Source organism: Sarcophilus harrisii, chromosome 1 (genome assembly GCF_902635505.1).
Source record: "Sarcophilus harrisii chromosome 1, mSarHar1.11, whole genome shotgun sequence".
NCBI lineage: Eukaryota > Metazoa > Chordata > Mammalia > Dasyuromorphia > Dasyuridae > Sarcophilus > Sarcophilus harrisii.
The window spans coordinates 165,746,661-165,760,301 of record NC_045426.1 but is presented as its reverse complement, the minus strand read 5'-3'; the positions used below and the strand labels follow the sequence as shown (position 1 = coordinate 165,760,301).

General features: G+C 34.8%; 1 protein-coding gene across 2 annotated transcripts in view; it reads right to left on the bottom strand.

The window, feature by feature from the left end:
• Nucleotides 1-7,218: 7,218 nt before the first annotated feature.
• CERT1 (ceramide transporter 1) overlaps nt 7,219-13,641 on the bottom strand; it is a 130,003-nt gene continuing 123,580 nt past the window's right edge. For both annotated transcript variants that reach the window (XM_031966363.1, XM_031966357.1), the window contains 2 exons: nt 11,028-11,164; nt 7,219-10,368 (listed from right to left, as the gene is read on the bottom strand). In XM_031966363.1, the coding sequence (XP_031822223.1) occupies nt 11,037-11,164 (128 nt within the window). In that variant the 3' untranslated portion in view covers nt 7,219-10,368; nt 11,028-11,036. The remainder of the gene's footprint in view (nt 10,369-11,027; nt 11,165-13,641) is intronic.

Genomic DNA, 13,641 nt, shown 5'->3' with positions numbered 1-13,641 from the left:
CCCCTTTGACCTGTAAAGAAGGGAGATTCATGTCTCAGGCCCTCTTGGGAAGCATATCTATCTCTCCAGACAAGTTAAACGGCGTCATTCAACTGGGCCTTTTCTAAGGCAAATCATCCCGCTCCTTCCCCCCCACATACATACACTGGTAGCCGGATCCTCATTCAGGAAGCCTTAGAAGCGATTTCCATTCAATTAGAGACTGGGACTGGGGATTTTGGCTTTCTTTTTAACCTGAAACCTGAGCCCCAGATTTTCCTATTCCTAAAGGATATTTCTAAACTCCTGATCCTTGCGGAAGTCTGGGGTAGGGCCTAGCTGCCTGCCAACACTCCTGTCCGCCGAGAAGACATTCTCTTCTCAGCGGGAAACCTTTCGTTATTTCTCTTCCACTGAGGAAGTCAGTCTTTCTAGCAAAGCTGGCTTCTCATCCAACAACAAACTTCCCCTTTTGCCACTTAATATTCTGGGTTCCCAAAGGCCCTGCGCCGACCAAAAGGGGATTCCCATAACTCTCTGACTGCCACTATTAGCCCATCATAACCATCATGAGACTTGTTTTCCCGGCTTTACTTACTTCAAGGTCACATAAGTCCAGACTTCTCTGTATTTATCATGATATTCAATAATATTCCACAATTTCATTATTAGCTATTCCTCAGTGAATGGGCAGCTACTTTGTTTTCAATCCTTTGTTATTACCAGAACATTGCATGTACAGGCTATTTCACTGATGTACTGCAATTTCAGAGAATCTTAAGACTCTTTCCTCTGAAAACTCACTTCCCCCTGGTTCCTTTCAAACCACTTTTTCCTTCCTAAACCTGCTGTCACCCGAGTTATGACTTGTGTGAAAATGACCTTGTGAAGATCATCATAAAATAATCTGAAAAAACAAATGGTCCTTTCCCCAATCTTTGTTCCCCTTAGCCTCTTTGCAAGGTTAGCATTGTTCACACCTTAAAATTTAAGTCAATTCTTGTTGAGGCAAATGTAACAAAAGTTTTTTATTTTGTTTTTTTGAAGAGAGGGAAAGAAAATAAAGGCTTCTTAATGGGGAAAAATTTTAAATTCAATGCAATAAATCTTAAATGGCAATTATGCAGAGTACTTAAAGAGCACAGTGGTACAGTGGATGGAGGATGGGGCATGGGGTCAGGAAGACCTATGTTCAAATCCACACATTTATGGTGTGACATTGGGCAAGTCACTTAACTCAGTTTGCCTGTCTCCTTCATCTGTAAAACGAGGAAATGGCAATCCCTTCCCAATATCTTTGAGAAAGAAAATTCCAAAAGGGATCATGAAGAGTAAGAGACATGGCTGAAATAACTGAACAAACGTGGGTAGTACATAATCCTATGGAAAATATAGGGATAAAAAATTTTAAATCGGTTTGAAATATTCCTGAAGTCAGGAGGACCCGAGTTCAAATATACCTCAGACATTTAACGCTTTCTAGCTGTGTGACGCTGGGCAAGTCACTTACCCCAGTTGCCTCAGCCAAAAAAAAATTTTTTTAATTACTGCCCGTTGTATACTTTGGCTCTGTGAAGGGCTATCAGTGTTACATATAAGGGAAGAGATAGATGGTAAGAGGCCCTGAATGCCAGGCTACAGAATTTAGACTTTACTCAGTAGGAAATGGAGAGCCTTGAAAGCCAAAGAAGTGTCAGGACCAGCTATGAGCATGAAAAAATCTGTTTCCCTAATGAATAATGATGCAAAAAAATTTAAATAAAATACTATCAAAGAGACTGGTCTATCATAAAGATCATCCATTATGACTAGGTAAAATTTATACCAGAAATACAAGGCTGAATCAACCTTAGGAAAACTATCAGCACTTACTGATAATACCAGTCAAAAACAATAAAAATATTTTATCACTAAAATGCAGAAAAAGCTTTTGGCAAAGTCCATTCCTATTAAAACACTAAGAAAGCATAAGAATAGGAATAAGTGGAGTTTTTCTTAAAATCTGTAAATAGTACCTTTCTAAAACTAAGGGTATTATATGTAATAAGCTAAAAGCCTTTCCAGTAAGATCAAAGGTGAAGCAAGGATTTTCATTATCACCACTATTATTCAATATTGTACAAGAAGTGCTACGTATAGCAATGAGAAAAAGAAACTGAAGTAGTAATTATAGATAATACATAGAAATATATCACTTTGCAGATGATGTGGGCACAGAGAACCCTAGAGAAACAACCGAAATCTGTAATTCATAATGTTACCAAAGTTGCAGGCTAAAATAAACTGACAAAAGTTATCAACATTTCTATGCATTATCAATGAAATAGCATCCCACTAAAAATAACTGCACACAATACAAAACATTTTGGATCCTACCTACCAAGTCATACATACATACCAGAATCTATATGAACACAATTGTAAAACACTTCACAAAAATTTTATCTAAACAATTGGATAAATATTAATTGCTCATGGGTAAACCAAGCCAATTTAGTAAAAATGATGATCCTACTGATATTTACTTATTCAGTGATGTATCATTCATATTATCAAAAAAAATCACTTTATAAAGCTAGAGAAAATAATAAAATTCTTCTGGAGGAACAACAGGTAAAGAATATAATGGGATTCAATTGAAAAAGTATGAAAAAAGGACTACCTTTCCTATTACAGGATTTCAAACTATGATTGAAAGTAGTAATAATCAAAACAATTTGACAATGGGCATGAAATAAGAGTAGATGATCACTGGAATAGACTAGGTACATAATTTAGATAAAGAAATTAGCATAATATAGCATTTGAAAAACCCATAGATACTAGTTCTTATGACAAGAACTCACTTTTTGGTAGAAATTTCTGGGGAAAACCGGAAAGCAGTCTGGCATAAAGAAGACATAGATAGATCAACATCTCACATGTACATTAAGATAAGATCAAAATGGGTATATGATTTAGATGTAAAGGATAATGGCAAAAACAAATTAGGGGAATGTAGAAAGTTCATGTCCAAACAAGGGAGAATTTGGAAGGCAAAATGATTAATTTTCTTTACAAAAAGGAAAATGGCAGTGCTCCAAAGGATGTGAAAAAATTGGTACATTAATGCATTGCAGACAGAATTGTGAATTGGTCCAACCATTCTGCATAACAATTTTGAACTATGCCCCAATGGTATAAAATTTTCCAGCAATTTGATCCAGTAATACCCTTGATCCAGCAATATCCATTATTATGTCTGTTCTCCAAAGACATCAAAGGGAGAAGGCCCTATTTGTATTAAAATATTTATAGCAGGTGTGTGTGTGTGTGTGTGTGTGTGTGTGTGGTGAAGGGCAAAGAATTGGGAATTAAGGGAAAGCCCATCAACTGGGAAATGACTAAACAAGGTGTGATGCGATTAGGAGAGAATACCATTGTGTTCTTAAAAACGAGCAGGCAGATTTCAGATTAACCCGGCCTTACATGAATTGATGCTGAGTGAAATGAGCAGAATCAGAACACTGTACATAGTATGAGCAACATTGTGCAGTGATCAACTGAGGCTGACTTAGCTCTAATCAGCAATACAATGATCCCAGACAATTCAAAAAGTTTCATGATGGAAAAGTCCATCCACATCCAGAGAAAGAGTTATAGAGTCTAAATGCAGACCAAAGCATACTCTTTTTCATTTTTTGGAATTTTTTACCCCCTTTTCTCATGGCTTTTCCCTTTCATTCTGATTCTTCTTTTACAACATAAATGTTTTAAATGATTGTACATGTATAAACTGTATCAGTTACTTGCTGTTTGATGGAAAGGAGGGAGAAAAATTTGGAACTTCTAACCATCTTTACATGTAATTTGAAAAAAATACTGTTAAGTGCAGGAGAGGGAAGCACACATGCGTGCTCACACACGTAACAAGGGGGATGGTTTCATAAAAACCCGAGAAGACTTAAATGGGTTGGGGTAGTGAGCAAAATTAGAACAATGTAACTCAGAAATATAATATTGTTAATATAATCTTATGGGTTGACTTATCTTTTCTGATCAATACAATGATTCACAACAAAGAAATCATAATAAGAAATGCTACTCACCTCCAGATAAAGAACTAAGATTCTAATTCAGATTAAAGCACTTTCTCCCTTTTCTTGTTTTTCCCCATTCTTCTACTCCCTCCCTCTCAAATATGGGATAATGTGGAAATGTTTTGCATAATTTGATATAGGTACTTACTAATACTTCTTGCTTTCTCAGTGGGTAGAGGAAAGTTAGAGAATTTGGAAATTAGAATAAATCTAGACTATCTAGCTATGGAGCGTATAAAGGTAGTATTGCCAATTAGATTGCAATAGTCTAGGTAAGTAGTTATAAGAGGCTGTATTTAGGGAGTGTTAGGGAACAGAAATAATCGAAAGATACAGGCTATTTGCAGAGGTAGAATCAGTAGGATTTGGTAAGTGGATATATTCAATCAAGAAAGTGAAGAGATTAGGGAACAGTCAGTTTTCATAAATGTGATTTGTCCATTACCTACTTTGTGTAGAGGAGTCCTAGCCAACAAAATATCTGGAAAAATGTTTTTTTTTTTTTCTAAATATGATTCACATTGATGGAAACTTCTGAAATCCTCCCTGAAAGAGCAATAAGGTTTGGCACTTTCATTTAGTCTCTGAGATGAATGTTGGACTAAAACAATATTTATTTGCTCTTTCATATATTGCTGGCCTCGGGGAATTATTTTAGGTTCAAAATAAGTTTCTTCCCCATTGCTTACCTGCTTATTTCCTTAAAGTTCAACCTCTTCCCCACAAATACTAGCTGTACAAGATACTATTACAAATACCAACTATCCATTCAGGAAACAAAAAGAAATTCACACATGTGTTTACAGATTTGAATATATGATAAAAATTCACCAAGTGAATAATCTGTTATGGGAAGTAAAACATCTCAATTCTAATCATGAGGCCCCAATTTTATTCAAGAGGAAATTGCTTGGCCTCTCTGGGGATACAAGCTGGAAGTCAAGACATGTGGAGCAACTTTGCTTCCCCTACATGCCTGCAGATTCCAGTCTTCCTTGTCAAGCATTGGTCTCAGAGAATGACTGGAAGCACATGACCATTGGACATGTCATTATTGTGCCCAGCTGGGTTCTGGTAGAATATTTTATCTCAGCTAATGAGTCAATATATTTAAAGCTTGCCAAGACCTTCACAAATATGAACTGATTTAGATGCTATTATAATCATCATTTTACAGATGAGTAAAGTGACTTGCCCAAGAATACACAGCTAATTGTCTCAGGCTGGATTTGAACTAGATTTTTCTGCCTTCAAAGGTTAGCACCCTATCTACTAAACCACTTGGCTGCTTGCTGTAACGGTTGTTGTGAGGAATCTGATGGTCCTTTGAAGTTTATATGGATGGAAATCAGTCTGTTATATTATAATCCAGATATTCATTCACCTCAAGTCAGAAAAAAATAAAACATAAAAACAGGCATCATGATTCAAGAGACATCTCTGGGCGGGAGATTAATAACAAATTTTATCCCTCAAAAGCCACCAGAGAAGAAAGGAGCAAAAAGGACCAAGAGGAATGTGTAGATCCAATATATAAACTCATTTCTGGCTTCTCAGCCAATTAAAAGACTCTTAGTCACCACAGTGACTCATGGCCAGAAGATGGCTCACCAATCTTCCATACATTGGAATGAAACGAGGCAGATAATGTTGTATGTGCTGTACATAACTCATCAAGGGAAAAATCTAAATCTTAGCACAATCTAAGGATTGGACACTCACTGGTCATTCCCCCATTACATGATTTATTGTTGTTAAATAAACTTGCAAATTACTAAAATACACAACAAAATGTAGTGGGTGTATTACAGAGTTATAAAATAAGGCATTTTTAAAAATAGGGGTGGGGGAAGAGGTCATGATTAGCCAGGGGGTTCAGGAAGACTTCATGAAAAGGTGCCGAGTCAAGTTTTAAAGGAACTTCAAGAATATAGAGGAAGAGAGAGGGCATTTGAGGTACAGGTATCCCAAAAAAAAAAAAATACTATGTACCATATGTCAAGCACTATTGGCATATTGGGTAACTGTATTAACCTTCAACTTTGCTGAAGCTACTGTCAAAGTGTCTTTGCTGATTCTCTAGAATTTTGTTAGGTAACAAAGACAGGTATCAAGAAAATAGTAATAGTAATAACCCCTACTCTCAAGGAGCTTACATATAATTGTAAATTTATAAGTACAAATATAAAATAAATTTAAACAATGGCTCCTACATTTCTAGTTTTAGGCATTCAAAAAGAAAATAATCTCTTCAGTTTTTTTTTCACCCACAAGAATGTTTTCAAGTGCTTCATTAATCAATGTCCACTTTTTCATTAATGGTTAAGCTCAAATTTGTAGGGTAGGTAGCCCTGGGTAGCATTTTAATTACCAGTGCTCTTTGGAACACATTCCATTTTTTGAAGGTTCTTCCAAACTACAAAGGCATTGAAGTATTTCTGCAGTTCTTAAAAGAACTATATAAATGCCAGCTATAGCTATTATTTCTTCTCAGCAGTTATAAACATTCATGCTCTTAGAGTCCATAAAAATTAGGAAGTTTAAAAAGCACTAACTGAATTTGTGGAAGCATTATTCCTAGTAAGAAGCTGGATAGGAATGCAATCTTGTTTTAAGTATTTACTAATCATATAGGAATAAATTAAGGATTGCTAAGGCTCCTTCCATTTCTAAGGTCTTATGATTCAATGAAAAAGATGATGAATATGGGCCAGCATAATCTAAAAGTTTAATACTGTGTTTAAGTAGGTTTGTTTCAAGTGTGGAAAATTATTTGATTCTTAGAAATTGTGTCTGAGAAAAGAAAATGCAAACATTTAAACAAAATGGCCTTGTCAGAAACTGGACAGATACATGGATATTATTGATATCCTAATATTAATCTGTATAAAACCCACAAAACTGGTAATTTTCCTAGCATAGAATTTTCAAAAAAAAATAAACAAGGGATATTTCACTAATTCCCAGAACACCTGTCCTTTTGAACTTGTGTGAAAAGAACAGTTCTCTTATTTATTTATATTTATTCAACAAACACTGTGTTCCAGAGAATGGCTGCAATTTTCCATTGGTTTCACAAATCCATCTTGGGAGAACACTGGGTCAAAAACAAAAAACAAGCAAGAAAACAAATTTGTCCATAATATTTTAATACTTTTTCCACTTTTAAATACTGGTTTTAATTTTTGATTGTAACATGGAAGGATCCAATTATTTTTTTAACATCAGGATCATAAAGCTATCATAGAACAGTTACACTCTACACACTCTCAAGGTACTTGAAAATCTTATGTTTTTGAGTCTGTAGATGAATAATGACGATAACCCTAATACATCTTGATCTGTACAACAGTGACAAAATATTGGTGAATGATTTTTGGTAAATGGACAAACTGATTAGCTTAAAGAGAACCTACACAGCTTCATAGGAGAACCAGTTCTGTCCAACAGAATAAAGTTGACAAAATAATGAAGTTTTGTTTTTTTTTTTTTCCCTCAAATAAGGAAATTTTCCTCAAAAGCAACTGACACTGATGTACAGACATACAAATTAGTTAATGGGGAATTGACAAAATGGAAAAAGCCATTCCTCCTCCTTATTTTACACACACACACACACACACACACACACACACACACACACACACACGCACTCAAAGACACAGACACAAAACTCCTCAGTCTGGCTGTCCCTGTTATCAATCCCCAAAAATGTCCTGCATAGTAACCTATCCTCTTAAAATTCAGAGTCCCCTTCTGTACTGTACATTGGATGTGCTGCACAGGGACAAAGCTCCTGATTCACCAATATTTTGCATTTTAGAATCTTGCAGTATCTTTGCCACAGCACAAAGGGGTGTTAGAAGAGATGTGGACAGAAGGGAGAGTAGGAGGATACAAATTTAAAAGTTAGTATCTTAGGCATGAGAAGTAAAAATGATCTGGGGGAAAGAGCATCACTGATACTTAATATGTGGGAATTAGCCTTATGAAAATAGTTCTACAGGTTCTGAATATTTACTAAAAAGATCAGCACCTGTTCTGAATTTTGAACTCTTTCCATTTTCTCTAAGTTTCACCTCTCTGAGTAGGGTTAGCACTAGTGAAGTACTAGTGCACTAATCAACAAGTTATTTAACAAATAGCATCTTTAGTGTAACCATTTTATTTACAGAATAAATTGCAAAAGTACATCACATTTAGTGCAAATGCAACTGATGATATTAAGATTTATATACTGCTTTTGTAAACTCTTCATATCTTTGTAAAATAAAGCTGTCCAATTAAATTACTAAACAGTTATTTGACTCTGTTCATGATAGTTATCAGAATTGCAATATTTATAACTGGGCATAAAGAACTTTTTTCAAATTCTCATCAGTGACTATGGTAAATGAAACTTTTTCCTCCCTCCCCCAACCTGATTGTAAAAGTAGATAAGATTTTTTGAGGTATAAATTTTTCTCTTTGTAACATCACTATATAAAGTGTTCACTGGTGATGTAAACAGGTTTCATCATTTTTGTCTCATTTGCCTTACTAGTATTACCACCATATAGGCACTTTTCCACATATTCAAATCGTGAACAGCATGTTTCTGTAATAAGGCATATTCCATGCAAATAATTTTGAGAAAGGCAAATTAAAAAATAGAAAAATTTTATGGAGCATGAAATCTGCGTGCATGTAATGTAAGCACGTGTTTATATAAGCATTTTCTCTCTTTGTACAGAATAATAAATACTATTATATCTGATGCAAGTAATTCACTTCCAGGATTGTGGAGATTTAAGTGATCAGCCTCATCCCGTCATTAAATCATCTTGCATTAAACATCAAGAATCCATTATCATGTATGAAATATATACAGGACATGTTTCATACTACATGACTTTACAAAAAAGTATCAGACTTCTATTTCTACTGAGATGCATAAGTCAGCAAAACACCCAAGAAACGCTTCTGCGTTCTCTTTCAAAGACATAATCATCAAGAAGATTCTGAAGCTGGCAGTCATTTCTACTTCTTTAAAAGAGTACCATTTTCTGCCTCAACTCCAAGTTTTAAAGTTGTTTACAGTCATCTAAAAAGTTATTTTACATTTAAATTTTCACAGCAACTAAAGAGAACTCTGCAATTAAAATTAAGCAGAATCCTTTACTGTTCAATGAAGGTTCTGACCAAGAGGCAATAATAAAATAACTCACATTTTCTATGCAAACTTCACAACACAGTTTTGAGACCAGAATCAGAAGGACCAGTAAACATGCCTGTTTTTATGTACTGGGAATGTTGTCAAATGTCAAACTTATAAAGTCTGATCTACCTTAATAAGTATTACAGTGCATCCTTTTGCAATTTCTGGAAAACATGAGCTCAGTAACCTTAATCATCTTGCCAGAAAACAGTCCTATCTCTACCCAATGAGGGAAGAACAGATATTGATTCTGTTTTCAGGAAGGCAGTCTCTTGAAGGTCATAATAGAACCACTCTAGAAATTGCCAAATTGTGTTCATAAAAACAAACCCCAAAAACTATATAGCACATAGTACACAACTGAAAAATACAATAGAAATATAAAGATATCTGAGAAAAAAATAAAGCTTTTCACACTTTCTCCATCAGAACCAAAGTTCATCATAAGAGTAAGACAATAGAAAAGGCAAAGTCATTGGTTATCGACAGCCCTCAGTTATTGAGACATTTTACATGACAAGATGATTCATTATAGAAATCAGCAGCAATGGACTCTATGATTATACAAAGCAAAATCAGAAAAATCTGGCCATCTAGAACTGACTGCAGGCCTGAAGAAAAAACAAACAAACAAACAAAAAAAACAAAAACAAAAACCATATCCTTTATGTCTGGTGCACAGAAAGCACATATGTCCTTACCTTATGTGTTTGTATTATGTGCTTTAAAATTTGCACACAAAAACTCAACACATATATGAGGCTCTTAAGCAGGGCCATAGGAAAATTAAAAGCTTTGCAAAAATTTTCCCAAATTAAAGCATTAATCCCCAGTTTGTGATTCAAAGTCCCCCCACCCAAAGCAAGCAAATAAAAATATAGCCATATACATGTACTATTACATGTATTTGTAGTTATACATTAAGCAAGGAGAGCTAGGAGAGAGCCAGTGTTAGATGTTCAGCATCACTGTATTGCAGAGTTTCTTCATTTCAGTGCAGAAAGCCAAAGTCGTGAGCCACAGAAAGGGCTGTAGATCCTACGTTCCAGCTTAGAGCATTCATTTTGGTTAATTCCTCCAACATGGAATGTTCACACAGCCTTGCTTCAGTTTCTGTTAAATGTACAAGATTTAAATGTGAGCAACATATTAACTGGAAGTCTTCAGAAGAACACTTGAATGAGTTTTTCCTAACTATTGAATTCATCATATATTACTGGAACTGCTGGGATCCCAGAATTGTAAATGCAGAGGAAGAACAGACCTTGTAGGAAATTTAATCATCTTGCAGAGCAAAAAATTATTCCAAATTACAGTAGTTTTTAAAATGTTTCAAAACTGATACTGGAGAGCACAGAATTTTACAAAAAGCTGGCTATATATGAAAATGGCAAATGTTGTGATAAACCAGTTTAACATTTCAAAGTCAAATGGTATCCTGGGACATTTCAGATAATCTGAGATGTCAAAAATCTTTAAAACATTTATCAGTGTCTGGCAATAAGCTTCATTTTATTAAAGAAAAAAAAATCCGGATTACAAAATAAATAATCAGACTTAAAACCCTAATCACTGTTATAATTTTAGCTCAAGTGATCAACTCAACCCCTGAATTTTCTAACACTTATAAATTAGGCTAAGAATAGTAAGATTTCTAGCCTCATATATATTAAAAGCAAATGACTTATTTTGAAAACAATTTTGGTATTAATGGTTGAACTTACTTTTTGATACTTATAGATATCACTAGACATTCAAAGAAATAAGAATACCTGTTAACATTAGAACAAAATTGGTTTTCCTGTGGTTTTTTCTTGGACATAGGACGTGAAACGCTTTAGAAACTTGGGATACTCTCGTTTTGCCACTGCCCTTAACACTGATGCTGGTGCCCATCCTCCAGGGTTCACTAAATCAGACAAAGGGGAAAAAATAACATTAAAGCCCATAATTAAGAATACTCTCCAGTGTATAAGCTAGCACCAAGATTTATACACCCTGTCAAAATTCTTCTTTCACTTTAGCAAACACTTCTTAAGTCTAGACTCATTAATTCTTTTACTAATAAAAACTCAAAATTAAAAGATCCAAAGTCATAGATTAACATTTTAATTTCCAGCAAATAACGGCCTCTACACTTTATAAATATGGATGAATTCTTATCTGGAAGTCATTTAGGTTGCAATTCTAACTAGACAGAACAGGTTCTAGTATATCTAAAGTTTGATTTAATTGATAAAAGTATTATTTATGCCCATAACCTCTTAGGAATTATAGGGACTAGTGGCAAAAGTACTGGACAAGATATCAGGAATATGAGTTCCAATCCTAATTCTGCTACTTGCTGAATGTTCTTAGGCAATCACTAATCTTCTCTGGACCTCACTATACTCTTCTCTAAAATGAGGCAGTAGAATGAGATGATCTCTTCAGTCTTGGAAAATTCCATGACCTCTATGAATTTACTAATGTGTAAAGCAAGGAACTAAGTTGTCTCATGTCTACCTCACTGTAACCAGTTACTTACCTTCATCCTTCTAGCTCTAAGAACTAAGAACAAATGTACTGTGTGAAAAGATGTACATACAATAAACATTCAGAAAGGACAAGAGTATCACCAAAGCAAGCTCCTTGGAGATAATAAAAACAGGGTAGATTTTTTTCCCTTTCTAATCTTACTTATACTAGAGGAAAAAGAAGTCTACAATGTGAACAATTCCTGAATTAGAATTTTAGCTGCTATTAAATAATATTTGCCAATTTAGAATAATCTTACCAACTGCATAGTGTCAGAAATATTTGTCTCTAAAAATTACTAATAAGGAGTAAAGCAGTTTTTCCACCCTCTATTGGTTCTCGAAACCAGACTGAGAAAAGCAGTTGCCAAACTAGACAGAATTACATTGGCACGGAATCGTTATTTCAATTTCCCCTTGTCCAAATTCAGCACTTCTACTGACATCTTTCTTCTTTCTCATATGGAAAAATGTTGGCTTTAAACTTTTAATCATATGGTTATGCCACATGCCAGTTATATTTTTAGTATATATAAGTTGTATATATAATATTTAGATGGTACATCACTATTCACAGGAAAACTATTATTGCAAGAGATTTAATGGATAATTTTGCATATGTGTATAATTAACTCTGAAAATGTTTTACGCTTTGCAACATGGTAGTGATGATGATGATGAAAATAATAATGATAGTATAACAAGAATTTGCACAGTGATTAAAAATTTGCAAAGCATTTTAATACTGCATTGGGCAGTTGAAGAAGAAACTGAGATAAACAGAAACTGAGTGCCTGGCCCAGGATCCCACAGCTAATGGGTATCTGAGGCAGGATCTATATGCAGCTTTTTCTGTTGCCAGGTCCAGTGATCTTCCTCCATTGCTCCCCTCAGAGCATAAAAGAATTTAGAATTGGGCTTAGAAAGGATTCTAGATGCTAGGAAGTCTAACTCCTTTATTTTTTACTCCTTGGTTTTTAACATAAGAGATACTTTTTACTATTAAGGAAACCAAGGCTCAGAAGGAAAAAAAAAATCATTCCCCAATTAAGCAGCTGAGCTATAATGTGAACCTCAGTCTTGGGATTCTACATCCAGCATCCTTTGCATCTTAAGAGTTAGTCTTAAAAGAGCAGTTTGGAGCTAAAGTGGAGAAGCAGGCATGAGGACAGTTTATTAATGGAATTGCAGGAGGCCAGTGTCACTAGATAGAAGAATACGTATCCAGGAGGGAGAGATAACAAGACTGGAAAAATAAGAAGCAGCTAGATGATTAAGGGCTTTGAATACTAAACAGAAAATTTTACATTTGATTTCGTAGGTGATGAGAGAACCTGTGGAGTTTCAGAGTATTGAATTGATTAGATAGACAATTTAGGAAAACCACGGGGATGCCTGGAGGATGGATTTGAGAGTGGAGAGAGATTTGAGGCAGGCAGACCCATCATTGACTACTGTATTAGTCCAGGTGTGAGGTGATGAGGCACAATGGTGGCAATGTCAGAAGAGAAAAGGGGGCATATTTGAAAGATGTTGCAAAGATTTAAGATGTCTGACAAATGGAGATGCAAGACTAGAGATCAGCAGAGGGGTCAGAACAGGGTAAGAAAATGTGAGAATCCATCAGCAGAAAGATGACAATTAAATTCATGAAATCTGAAGAGATCAACAAATGAAATATTATAGAGGGAGAAGAGAAGAAGGCCCAAGAGAAAGCCTTCTGGTTTTAAAAAAGATATTTTTTTTCTTCAGGCAAAAAGAGTGAAAAGTAGGTGCAAATAATAAGGAAAATGCTCATCAAAAGCACTACTTTTGGGAGAATTATTGTTAATTTCCTTTCTCATTCTTTGAATGTTTAATTCTAAATGTA